The sequence below is a fragment of the Thrips palmi genome, unplaced genomic scaffold (genome assembly GCF_012932325.1).
Source record: "Thrips palmi isolate BJ-2018 unplaced genomic scaffold, TpBJ-2018v1 HiC_scaffold_2, whole genome shotgun sequence".
NCBI classification, from domain to species: domain Eukaryota; kingdom Metazoa; phylum Arthropoda; class Insecta; order Thysanoptera; family Thripidae; genus Thrips; species Thrips palmi.
This window is the reverse complement of record NW_023144629.1, coordinates 9,318,758-9,332,056: the sequence shown is the minus strand read 5'-3', so window position 1 is coordinate 9,332,056 and position 13,299 is coordinate 9,318,758. Positions and strand designations below refer to the sequence as shown.

Here is a 13,299-nt window from a genome sequence, read left to right as displayed (position 1 = left end):
TGACGAGCCTCGAGACGGACCCCCGATGTGGGCGGGGCGTTCGCGATGACGCGGTAGGCGCACAGTGGGCCAGAAGACCGGTGGAGACGACCAAAACTCTAGACGTGTTTTGAGATCCAGAGTCGCTCAACAGGACTCGAACCGAGCGTGTGACCCCACCAATGGATTCCTCGTTCGGAGAGCAATCCATTGGTGGGGTCACACGTTCGGTTCGAGGCCTGTTTAGCGACTCTGGAGCTCAAAACGCGTTTAGAGTTTTGGCCACCTCCACTGGTCTTCTGGCCCACTGTGGGGCGGTGGCGGTGCTGGCGGTACGCGGGGCTTAGATACCGCGCACCGCGGCCAGAGGCTTTTGTGTAATTGGAGGACAATTGGCGAATATGAAGGTGCGATTGGCAGATTGTTGGGATGATAACGGAGGGGAGCCTGTCGTCACCTGCATTTTTGCGTAACGGCAACGTAACTTTTAGAGGACATCCAGAACATGTTTCAAGCGGACGAATCACTCACAGCAATTCGCCAGCAAGGTACAAACGCATAAATTTTGGCAATTAATCAAGCATCGTATTTGCTGTCTGTAGTACGACGCACGCGGCTCGTGTGAGCATCCCACCGAGGAACCACCTCTCCCGCGCGAAATGCTTTCACGAGCGCAGCGCCCACCACCTGCGTGCGCGGCAGGTGCGAGATTCTTGAACGCACTGCGACGCGCCGACGCGCACTGTGAAACAAAAAAACCGGCACGGAATCTGCCTCCGTATCTTTGCACAGTTTGTTTGTCGCCCTGCCGGCCCGCCACGGCCTGCCCGGCTAATTGATGGCCCGATAACAAGGTGTGTGCTTAACGGCTGTGAGTCGCTCGGGTCGCTCGGGCCGCGGCTCGAGTCGCGTGCCCGAAGGCCCGAACCTATCCGAATGCCGCCCGAACGGATCCGAATCGGCAGCCGAACCCGAATTGACACTGCGTCATCGCGGGGGAGGCGCGGCTCACGCGCCTCGCGCGCGAGGGGTACCTCACTTTGAAAACAGGTGTACACTGACTGGTGACTATACTCAATTTCCACTTTGACTAGACTGAAAATATCACGAAATGCGTTGCAAAAATACTAAAATTGGGACAAATTTACGTGGTTTTGCCGACTTTTTCAGTGACTAGACTGAAACAAGGCAGTGACTGGAGTCAGGGGTGTACACTGACTAGACGAAGTGAGGTACCCCTCGCTCGCGCGCCAAACCGGGTACTTGAGGCTGACTCAGCACGAGAGAGGGTGAAGTGCGCGCGCTCGCCCGCCCGATACCTGACACCGAGAACAGACAATGTATGCCTGAGAAAAAAAAAGATCGGACCCCCTACCAAAGGCACCTAGCTACCAAAAAAAAAAAAATTAAAAAAAATTGATAAGGTGAAAAGATAGAAAAAAGTCGGATGTATTCAACAACAAAATTGACACCTATGCAAGACAGTTTGTATTGCTTGTGATTTGCCACCTGCCTCCGGCATATTTTTTGTTTATTGATCGAGTCATTGTTACACACAAAATGTTCATGTACAATTTTGTACGTGGTGATGCATAATTTTAAACTTGTGTGCCGTCGTGCATAAAATTGTGCGTGAATTTGCATAAATTTGCATAAATTTTCACGCATAATATTATGCAAATTCCCCGCATGCACAAAATCGTGCAAGTGGTACGTACAAAATTCTACATAAACATTTAGTGTGTACAATATATCTCTCATGAGGAAAAAACCAGATACTACTCGGATTCCTTGGACCTTACTGTACCGTGTGTTTTTTTTTTCCTGCCTCCACACGGCTAAGCTAGGCTACGTTCGTGTGCGCGGGAGTGTGCGAGTATAAGTCGGTATGTGTGAATGTGCAAGGGGGGGAGGGGGCGGCCACCGCCTTGGCCAGCCCAGAGCAAAACAAATAGCATCCACTTGATAGCGCTCCACCTGGGCGTCCCCCTCCCCCCCCTCCCCTGCACTGTACGGCCAGCCGAGGCGTCTTTATCATGCTAGGCGCTGCCCTGGACCAGTGCGAGTCCAAGACCAATCAGCGGCACATCGACTCTCCGCCATGGTGCACAGGACCCCCATCGTGTGGCACGGTGAGGAAAGCACAAGTTGGCTGATTCCGAGAGTCGTTTTCGTCGCTCTGCCTACCTCGCACCCACACGGAGCACCCCATGCATAGATGCGAGAGAGACAGGCAGACGAAACCGACTCTCTGAATCAGTATGCAGAGTAGAGACCTAGAGACTGATGCAGAGAATGCAGAGAACCTGCTTGCGGTGGGTTGGGTCTAACGGAGAGTTCATTGGGCAGTGGGAGTGGAAATTAACTCTAACCCCATGGAAATAAAACCAGGGTGGCATATCCCCTTGGATTCCAAAGCGGCACTTTTACCTTGTTCGGGACGGTTTTGGATTTTGAAACGGTCAGGCCAGGGAAAGTGAAGAATGAAGCCTGTATTCATGTACTGCCAGTGCTGCCAGGGCATTACATTTCCCAGCAGTGGCTGTCTCGGTGGAGCACATCGACGAGTAAACAAAACAACGAAGTAGATACACCTCTACAACGCGTCCAGCGTGCGACTGAGGGGAGCTTGCACTTCGTGACGCTCTTGTACTCATTTTTTCAAAGTAAATGTTTGCTTGTCTCGAGAATGTCGGCTTTGCCTTGGTTGTCTGTGGTTTGGGGCATTCTTATTGCCTCCAACACCATGATGAACAATTCAGGTTGGCTAGCCCTCCTGGACCACGATCGGGCAAACTGCCTCTCAACCAATATCGTCACCTTCGTTGAGAAACAGTGGGGAGAAAGTCGGAATCTGAACGGAGCAGTGGGCCACAAGACCAGTGGAGGCGGTCAAAAACCCGGACGCGTTTTGAGCTCCACACTCTTAAAACCTTACGAAGTATTTTGAGCATACATATAACAAACTAAAATACTTTGTTATACGAAGAAATAGTTCGTAAATTACAAAGTATTTTCTTTGTAAGCTTATGTATGCTCAAAATACTTTGTTATACAAACTACTTTTCTTTGTAAGGCCCAAAATAGTTTGTAAGGTTTTCTCAGTGCAGAGTCTCTAAACAGGACTCGAACCGAACGTGTGACCCCACCAAAGGACTGCTCTCCGAACGAGGAATCCGTTGGTGGGGTCACGCGCTCTGTTCGAGTCTCCTTCAGCGACTCTAGAGATCAGAACGCGTCTAGACTTTTGGCCGCCATCGCGCGGGCCGGGGCTTCTGGCCCACTGTGCGGAATCCCTCTCGTGGGTCATGTTTCAGTAAGGGCATGCCAATAGGCTGTTCTAGCACCTCAGTGCACATGTGAGCCCACCTATACTACTCACCTCTCAAGTGCAACTTTTTATTGTTTCGAGTACAAAATCAAGATAAAAGTACTCAGGTGTCGCTGCGAAGCAAGTGCCTTTGGCTGGGCCATAATCATAACCGTGAAAACGTTCTGAGAAACGGACACAGGACACGGGGCAGTATCATGCGAGATTTTGTGTCATAGGAGTGTTATGTCACTGCACAGTGGGCCAGAGGACCGGTGGAGGCGGCCAAAGTTCTAGACGCGTTTTGAGCCCCAGAGTCGCTTTACAGGACTCGAGCCGAACGTGTGACCCCATCAATCGATTCCTCGTTCAAAGAGCAATCCATTGGTAAAGTCGAAAGTTCCGTACGAGAGCCATTTAGTGACTCTGGAGCTCAACGCTTTCTAGAGTTTTGGCCGCCTTCTCCGGTCTGCAGCGTGCCGCCCGAAAGTCAGGCAGACGCTGCTTCAAGTTAACGCCCCTTTTCCGTCGAGACGCACGCACTTATTTCCTCTCTCCCTCTCTTTGGGTCCCCGGCCGTGAGTGAGGTTTTTTCCTCGTCAGGTGATGGGTGACACTTTGGCGTCGCCAGCTCACCGCTATCTCGATCCACTCTCATGGACCTATCACGAAGCCATTCACTGCCAGTTGGCTACTAGGGCAGTACATCCCGATAAGCTTTCCTTCAATCAATTAATTTGCCCCTCATTAATGTAGAGGGAGAGGCCTTTCCGACAGGGAGGGTTGTCGCTAGGTAGGTTGACGTCCTTGCCAAGGCCTGACAACACTGAAAAACCAAACGTGGTCTAGACCACACCACTGGTGAGGTCAAATGGGTGCCATTTTGACCGCATCAGACCACGTTTGGCCACGTTTGCTGTGGTCTAGACCACGTTTGGTGTTCGTTTCCATGCAATGACCACACCAAACGCACCAAACGTGGTCTAGACCACACCAACTGATGCAGTCAAAATGGCACCCATTTGACCACACCAGTGTGAGTGGTCTAGACCACGTTTGGTTTTTCAGTGAAGGGCCTCGCTCGATTTCAAATCAGTGCCGGCCGTTCTGGATGACGGCGACAGGGTTCAGGTTTCCCTTCCCATTCACGCTCTGCTCGACAGTGGCCTTTTACTTCAGAACGAAACAGTCGAATAATTGGAGTCAAAGCGAGTCAAAGTCGGTGACGTCCACTTCAGTGTAGTTTCGGAAAGTTGGACATGAGTCGAGTTCAGTTGCGCGTGAACGGAGTAACAATGGGGTTTCCGTTACTACGAAAATTGCCCCAGGCCTTGTTTTGTGAGAACGTCTCGTCTCGCTTCTAGAAGAAACACCATTATCGTAATTAAATGGTGGTTCGGCAAACTCGAATTCAAGATTCGAAGCCGCAGTCCTCATGGCGGTCGCTCGGCCCGAAACCGCCCGAAACAAGATCGCCCTCCTATCACGCGGCAGCGGCGCTGCGCAGCCTGCAATCGAAGGTACCGCACCGCGCAGCGCCGCGACGGTTAATCGGTGATAAAGGAATAAAATACAAAGTCGAGGCTCGTCGCGACAGCCCGCCCCTCTCAGCCCCTCGGCCTCTGCCGCGTGACGGTGGCGCGTGGAGCCGGCAGGCTGATTCCGAGCGTCGTTTTCGTCGCTCTGTCTCTCTCGCACTCAGGGGGCGTCCCGTGCAGGTGCGAGAGAGACAGAGTGACGACAACGACTCTCGGGATGAGGGCCCGAGGTACGCTGCCCCCGCGCCCCGCCGAGTGAAGCGCGAAATTTCGCCGCGACGCAGCAAAGGTGCCACCTTGGGGGTCCGCGTCTCCGCGGGGCCGTGCGGGGCTGGGCCTTCCGTGGGGCCCCGGGGCCACCTTGAGCGGGCACACGCCTTTGACGTGCACGTGGCTTGCCGGTGGACCAGCAGCCTTGAGACCTCGAGAGGCGGGACCACGGACTGTGCTTGTGGCGACGACAGTTACATTCGCAGATGTAGCCCTTTTGCACAGCGATTCCACACACACACATATACACACTCAGGCAGACACCGCAATGAATTGATAAAACACTCTCGTTAATGGATCAAAGTGAGATTGCGAAAATATCAGTTCGGTGTACATCAAAAGCAAGGCTCCATTGGCACGACAAATAATCAAGTTTCTCACTTTTTCTCCGATATCGTTCAAACAGACGTCTGTGGCGCCTCACAGAGGGGCAGAAGACCGGCGCCGGTGGCCAAAACTCTAGGCGCGTTTTTGGAGCTCCAGTTCGCTGAACAGGACACGAACCGAACGTGTGACCTCACCAATGGATTCCTCGTTCGGAGAGCAAATCATTAGTGGGGCTACGCGTTCGATTCGAGTCCCATTTAGCGACTCTGGAGCTCAAAACGCGTCCGGGATTCTGACCGCCTCCACCGTTATTCTAGCCCACTGTAGGCCTTCTCTAGTTGTTCCTCTACCCTGGTGTTTGCAGGCTGCCTGCCGCAGCGCTACATCTTCGTCATCATGGGCGGCTTGGCCATCTTCAACGCGTACAGCATGCGAGCGGCCATGAGCGTGGCCATCACGGAGATGGCGCAGGCTGCCAACTCCAAGGGGGACATCGTGTCCGAGGGCGCGTGCCAGGCGCAGATGGACCAGGACACCGGCAAAAACAACAGCGACGGCGGCGCCTTCCTGGAGAAGGTAAGCGTCTCGAAGGCGGACACCTTTCATTCAACTTGGTCGGCCGGAGGGGAGCTTCCTGCGCACAGTGGGCCAGAAGACCGGTGGTGGCGGCCAAAATCCCGGACGCGTTTTGAGCTCCAGAGTCGCTAAACGGGACTCGAACCGAACGTGTGACCCCTCAATGGATTGCTCTGCGAACGAGGAATCCATTGGTAGGGTCACACGTTTGATTCGACTCTTGTTTAGCTACTCTCACGATGAAAACGGTTCCTAGTTTTCCCAGGAACTCCCCGGAAATCACCTATGTCTCTACCATGGGCTTCCTGGGAAAACCAGGTACCGTTTTTACCGTGCTGGAGCTCAAAACGCGTCTAGAATCTAGAACATTGGCCGCCTGCAAGGGTCTTCTCAAGCGCAGGCCAAGGGCTCCCCCTGCCCCCAGACAGCCTCCTCAGACAGCCCCCCGCAACTGGTCAAAATCTCATTCAACGAACGTTAATGAAAGCAGATGATACTCCTTTGGTTTTCTTTCGATGAAATTCGTTTGGTATTGTCGTGTGTGCTAGTTGTAGCAGTGTGCTGCATCGGTATCGTCCGAACGAGGCCGAGCTAGCGCCGAAGTCGGCACGAGCTGAGGAGAGCCGAGGCCAGCCCGAGTCGCCCTTTCGGCGGGGAGGGATTGTCGCCGAGGAGGAGGTGCCATTGTTTACGCCCGGTGCCGCTGGCGCTGTACGGGGGAGGCATTGTCAAATTCCGCGCAGGCTGCGCCCCATGGCCACACGCACCAGCCCGCCCCGGCGGCCAGCCCCTATTATATTGTTAGGATACGGGCTTGGTTTCTGGACTCGAGTAAAAGCACGCTGACACCTTAGTTTTAAGTATATTTCAAGTGTGGTGAAGGTATCATCTGCTAAAAAGTCCAACTTTGCCCGTCCCTCAAGCCAACCCTTGATCTGCAACTGCGCTGGAACCAATCTGAATCTACCCTAGAGTCAAATGTGAATCTGAATGTGCAGGCCGAGTTCGACTGGGACGAGCCGATGCAGGGCCAGGTGCTGGGCGCGCTGTTCTGGGGCTACGTCGCCATGAACGTGCCCAGTGGGCTGATGTCGGACCGCTTCGGCGGCAAGCGGCTGCTGTTCTTCGGCATCCTCATCTGCTCCGTGTCCACCATGCTGATCCCGCTGGCGGCGCGCCACTGCGGCCCGCAGTGCGTCATCGCGGCGCGCTTCATGGAGGGCCTGGGCGAGGTAGGCGTCGCGTCGCACAGTGGGCTAGAAGACCGGTGCGGGCGGCCGAACCTCCAGACGCGTTTTGAGCTCCAGAGTCACTGAACAGGACTCGAACCGATCGTGTGACCCCACCGATGGATTCCTCGTTCGGAGAGCAATCCATTGGTGGGGTCACACGTTCGGTTCGAGTCCCATTCAGCGACTCTGGAGCTCAATACGCGTCCGGGATTTTGACTGCCTCCACCTGTGATTTTGACTGCCTCCACCGGTCTTCTGACCCACGGTACGGCGTGTTTCTTTCACAATTATTGCAACACATGCTCATGTGCGAAAACTTGAGGTCGTTTTCATAGAGCTGCTGCGTCAGGGATTTCGACACTATTTGCCTTTCAAGATGATTGGGGATCTGCGGTGACTAATTGCCCCTTAATTGGCTCGGAGACAGTGTAATCTCGAACCCTCGCGCGGTTCCGAGGAACTTCCAAGAGCGCAGATGCACCCGCACAAGCGGCTTATCTCCGAGGGGTGACCCACTGTAAAATTTTGTGTACAATGATTGTGTGAATGTGCAAGAATGTGCAAGATTTCTTGCTTTTTTGCCACACATGTTGCCTACTTACAGGCGTTTTTGCCTCCTGAATGTGGAATGTGGTCAAATTTTGTACAACGAATGTGGAAAGCTGTTCCCCCCTCGCTTATCTCACCTGCGAAGATGATGGAGCCCATGACGGATCGCTCCTGCGCGGGCCCCCAGAAGGCCAGCATGTTGTTCGCCCCCGGGTAGCAACCGCTCTGCGAAAACAAACATTCTTGAGTTGGTATCTGTCCCTTGCCTGTCTCTTTGTTTTGGCTCTTTCATCGACGCACTGTGGGCCAGAAGACCGGGTGGACGCGGTCGAAGCCCCGGACGGGTTCTAAGCTCTAGAGTCGCTGAATGGGACTCGATCCGAACGTGTGACCCCACCAATGGATTGCTCTCCGAACGAGGAATCCATTGATGGGGTCACACGCTCGGTTCGAGTCCCGTTTACCTACTCTGGAGCTCAAAACGCGTCCAGAGTTTCGGCCGCCTGCACCGGCCTTCTAGCCCACTGTGCTGTGGCCGCCTCGTGTGCTAACCAGCCCCCTCCCTTCGGCCTGCCTGCAGGCAACTTGCTGGGCCAGGTGGTGGGCACGGCGCTGTCCGGCATCATCATCTCCGGCACGGGCGACTGGGCCTCCGTCTTCTACGTGTTCGGCGGCATCGGCCTGGTCTGGTGCGCCGCGTTCTGGCTGCTCTGCTACGACACCCCCGCCATGCACCCCCGCATCTCGGCCGCCGAGCGCGAGTACATCGAGTCCGCCATCAAGGCCACCAGCACCAAGGTGCGCGACCAGCGGGGACCAGCGCACAGTGGGCCAGAAGACCGGTGGAGGCGGCCAAAACTCCAGACGCGTTTTGAGCTCCAGAGTCGCTAAACAGGACTCGAACCGAACGTGTGACCCCACCAAGGGATTGCTCTCCGAACGAGGAACCCATTGGTGGGGTCACACGTTCGATAAGAGTCCCATCTAGCGACTCTGGAGCTCAAAACGCGTCTACAGTTTTGGCCGCCTCCACCGGTCTTCTGGCCCACTGTGCAGCGGGGACCAGCCTCCGACTCGGGACTCTGGAGAGACATGCACACTGTAAGGCTGAGGTTGACCTTTTTGAAAAGGTATGCGAAAAGGCGTACATAAAGTTATGGAAAGCCATACTTTTGAAATGTATAAGATCGGCTCGGCATTCCTTTCTGAAAATGTATGAGCTGTCATACGTTCGCACCCATTTGTCGCGTCCAAACCAAGCCAAACCTTTAAGTATGGCAGAGGGGGGGTGCGCGGTGTTGCGGGGCACCACGCCGCTGTGGTGGGGGGGCCATTGCAGCGGGGTGGGGGATGCCCGCCTCCCTCGCTCCGGCCCGGTCCAAGAGCATGTGGTCGTCATCCGAGACTCCACCTCCTGTGCGGCGCGGTGGCACATCACGCACACTGGAGGTGGAATGCCCGGGTTCAAGTCCGGGCCGGGCCGATGCTTTTCGATGTGGCCGTTTACCTCATACTTTTCGGTATGAAGCGCATTCGCATAGGTACGGAGGCAGTTGAGGGAGTGGTGGGGGAAGCCGCCTGCCATACCTTTTGAGAAACGTATGTTGGGCATACGTACTGGTATGGGGGCAAAGGTATACTCCGGCATACTTTTAAAAAGTATAGACGGCATCGATACCCCCCTGCAACAAGCAGCTATCTACGCTCACTGTCTCGATAACCGACTATCTACGCGCGCTCTCCCGACAACCGGCTATCTACACGGGCTGTCTGGATAACCGACTATCTGCTTTCTCCACCTCGCGAGATTGAATGCTTTTATTTATCCAACCAATTAAGTTGCCCTCGCAAAACCTTTACCAAAACTTGTCAAAAGTTCGTCAAAGCAAGATTAAGTTTGGTGTAAACGGGTCGCTTTAAGTGTCATGGAGAAAAATACTTCGTTATACGACAACCCTAACCTCGCTACGATGTTGGATAGTCGGTTATCCAGACAGCCCATGTAGATAGCCGGTTGTCGGGAGAGCGCCCGTAGATAGTCGGTTATCGAGACAGTGAGCGTAGATAGCTGCTTGTTGCAGGGGAGTATCGGCATACTCCTGGCGGGTTTGACTCACTATACGAAAAGCCCAAGCGGAGCCTAACAGTGCACACCTGGTTTGGTTGTTCATTCAATGAGTGCGTTTTCCCCGGCAGCGGCCCGCCAGCATCCCCTGGTTCGCCATCCTGAGCAGCATGCCCGTCTGGGCCCTCATCATCGGCCAGCTCGGCCACGACTGGGCCCTCTTCACCCTCGGCACCGAACTGCCCAAGTACATGAAGAGCGTGCTCGGCTACAAGGTCACCGAGGTAAGTCTGGCGGCTGTCTCTCTCGCACCCACGGGGCCCCGGAGCCCGGAGCGACTCACAGTGGATTTGCCAGAAGACCGGCGTCGGCGGGCAAAACTATAGACGCGTTTTCAGCTCAGGGGTCGCCAAACAGGACTCGAACCGAACGTGTGACCCCACCAATGGATTCCTCTTTCGGAGAGCAGTCCGTTAGTGGGGTCACACGTTCGGTTCAAGTCACATTTGGCGACTCTGGAGCTCAAAACGCGTCCGGGACTTTGACCGCCTCCACCGGTCTTCTGGCCCACTGTGTGACGAGAGCAGTGCTCGGAACCAGACTGGGTATCCAATCCATTCGCAGTGTGCTCACCCTCGTTGCTAACGCCTTGTCGCCGTGCCGCAGAACGGACTCATCTCCGCGCTGCCCAACCTGGCCACGTGGCTCTGCGCCTTCTTCAGCGGCTGGCTCTCCGACTGGCTCATTCGAACTGAGAGGATCTCCATCGGCGTGCACCGGAAGCTCTTCACCACCTTCGGTAAGTCGCCTATGGGGTTCCCAAGGTCTCTGGCTCTCGATCAGTGCACAGTGGGCCAGAAGACCGATGGAGGCGGGCAAAGCTCCAGACGCGTTTTGAGCTCCAGAGTCGCTAAACAGAACACGAACCGAACGTGTGACCCCACCAATGGATTCCTCGTTCAAAGAGCAATTCATTGATGGGGTCACCTGTTCGGTTCGACTCCTACTTAGCGACTGGAGCTCGAGAGGAGTCCGGTATTTGGACCGCCTCCCCCGGTCTTCTGGCACACTGTAGATCGTTGGGCAGTGCGAGTGGTTTTCTTTGTTGGCTCGACGAACCTGTGTCAAAGAAGTGCCCTGGTTGCAGCGTGCTTCATGCCGGGCGTGGGCATGCTGGCCGCCGCGTACGTGGGCTGCGACCGCGTCGTGGTGGTGACGCTCTTCTGCATCGGCATGGCCATGATGGGCCCCTTCTACTGCTCGCTCAAGGTGAACGCCCTGGACATCGCGCCCAACTACTCGGGCCTCGTCATGTCCATCGTCAACGGGCTGGGCGCCGTCTCGGGCATCGTGTCGCCGGACATCGTGGGGCTGCTCATTCCCGACGTGAGTCCAACAGCAAGCTTCGCGAACCACAGTGTGACAGAAGCCCGGCGCAGACGGCCAACACTCTAGATGCGTTTCGAGCTCCCGAGTCGCTTAATGGCACTCAAACCGAACGTGTGACCCCACCAATGGATTCCTCGTTCGGAGAGCAATCCATTGGTGGGGTCACACGTTCGGTTCGACTCCCATTTAGCGAACCCATCCAGGGTTTTGACCGCCTCCACCGGTCTTCTGGCCCACTGCGCGAATCCTTCTGCCGTTCCCGTCCCGGTTCAACGCAAACTAAACGCGCTCTCGCCTCGCTCGTCCGCAGAGGTCGCTGAAGCAGTGGCGCGACGTGTTCTGGGTCACGTTCGGCGTGTGCCTCGCCTCGTCCGTCGTGTACTGCGTCTTCAGCTCGGCCGAGGTGCAGTCCTGGAACACGGTGGGCGAGGGCGGCGAGTTCCTGCAGGAGGTGCAGCCCGCCGCCAGCACGCCGGAGAAGGAGAAGAAGGAGAAGAACCGGACGCGGGAGGAGGCCAAGGTGTGAGGCGGCCAGCTCACGGTGAGTGACGATGACGGTGAGGATGGTGCGATGATGATGATGATGAGGAGGAGGCCAGGGCTCCACAGTGGGCCACACGACCGGTGGGGGCAGCCAAAACTCTAGACGCGTTTTGAGCTCCAGAGTCGCTCAATGGGACTCGAACCGGACGTGTGACCCCACCAATGGATTGCTCTCTGAACGAGGAATCCATTGGTGGGGTCACACGTTCGGTTCGGGTCCTGTTTAGCGACTGGAGCTTAAAACGCGTCTAGAGTTTTGGCTGCCTCCACCGGTCGTTTGGCCCACTGTGGGCCCTCAAGGGTTGACTCCAAAAGCAAGCAATCTCTCTTTATCTTTATTTTTTTCACATTATTATATTTTTTTCTGTCCTCTGTGCAGGCGTTTTGTCGTTCTGCTGGAAGGAAAGAGTTCAAGATCTGGGAGTAGCGGTCGAAAAGCTGCCACGCCCGCGTCACAGACGTGACAATCGCGTCACAGACGTGACAATCGCGTCACAGACGTGACAATCGCGTCACAGACGTGACAATCGCGTCACAGACGTGACAATCGCGTCACTGACGTGACAGTCGCGTCACAGACGTGACAATCGCGTCACTGACGTGGCAATCGCGTCACAGACGTGACAATCGCGTCACTGACGTGGCAATCGCGTCACAGACGTGGCAATCACGTCACAGACGTGACAATCGCGTCACTGACGTGGCAATCGCGTCACAGACGTGACAATCGCGTCACAGACGTGACAATCGCGTCACGAGACGCGTCACGAAACGTGTCACGGCGTCTCCGCGTCCCGTCACAAACCAAATCCGGCGGGACTCCCACCAAGTACAAATAATTCGCGGCAAAGAGATATGTTCCGCAATGAGACTGAGCAGATCGTGTGTATGTGAATGTGTGTGTGTGTGTGTGTGTGTGTGTGTGTGTGTGTGTGTGTGTGAGTATTAGTGTATCTGACTGTACGCATGTATGTTTTATATGTAGTTATTTTGTGTAAGCATAAATACATTGTTTGGAGAGCGTCGTTGGGTGTAATGCCGCAGCCACATGGAAAAATGTGGGCTTGAGAACAGAGTGATTTTTTTACAGTTCCATTTTGCAGTTTTAAAGGTGATCTTGGTTTGTGGGAGGGAAAGAACCAATTGATCCAGGAAGCGGAAGAAGGGGATAACTCAATTTTGGCCATTTTCCAGGAGAAACCAAAAACTGTTAGGAGGGAAAACTAAAACAAAACAAATGAATGTTGCACATGCTAATAATTTCAAAAAGCATTAGTAAAATTTTGGAAAAAAAAATAAAAAGTGTAAGGTCACTCCGTAGAGGATTTCTGCAACTTATCGCTTTCCGTTGAAATGGAAAACAGAGTCAGCTCACCTTATATTTCCTAAACAAAGAGGAATTTTGAGACAAGTCAAGTGGAACAATAGTCTGCATGAAGTGTATGTTACTCTGGTGTATTTTTTGGACTTAGCTCTTTTTTCCAAATTGAAATTTAAAATTAAGGGGGGGCTAAGTTGAGT

General features: G+C 54.4%; 1 protein-coding gene across 1 annotated transcript; it reads left to right on the top strand.

Moving 5' to 3' along the window:
- Positions 1 to 1,987: 1,987 nt before the first annotated feature.
- LOC117647498 (putative inorganic phosphate cotransporter) lies at positions 1,988 to 12,739 on the top strand. Its single transcript, XM_034389254.1, has 9 exons — positions 1,988 to 2,111; positions 5,789 to 6,000; positions 6,999 to 7,232; positions 8,244 to 8,579; positions 9,978 to 10,130; positions 10,513 to 10,645; positions 10,994 to 11,232; positions 11,546 to 11,776; positions 12,158 to 12,739. The coding sequence occupies exons 1-8, from the start codon at positions 2,081 to 2,083 to the stop codon at positions 11,759 to 11,761; spliced, it is 1,554 nt and encodes a 517-aa protein (XP_034245145.1). The 5' UTR covers positions 1,988 to 2,080; the 3' UTR covers positions 11,762 to 11,776; positions 12,158 to 12,739.
- Positions 12,740 to 13,299: the final 560 nt, after the last annotated feature.

Excerpts from the sequence above, each read along its gene's own strand:
- LOC117647498 (XM_034389254.1), top strand. The coding sequence starts at position 2,081 with ATGGTGCACAGGACCCCCATCGTGTGGCACG. Across the intron at positions 2,112-5,788 it reads GACCCCCATCGTGTGGCACG|GCTGCCTGCCGCAGCGCTAC; the intron begins GTGAGGAAAGCA and ends TGGTGTTTGCAG. Across the intron at positions 10,131-10,512 it reads TCGGCTACAAGGTCACCGAG|AACGGACTCATCTCCGCGCT; the intron begins GTAAGTCTGGCG and ends GCCGTGCCGCAG.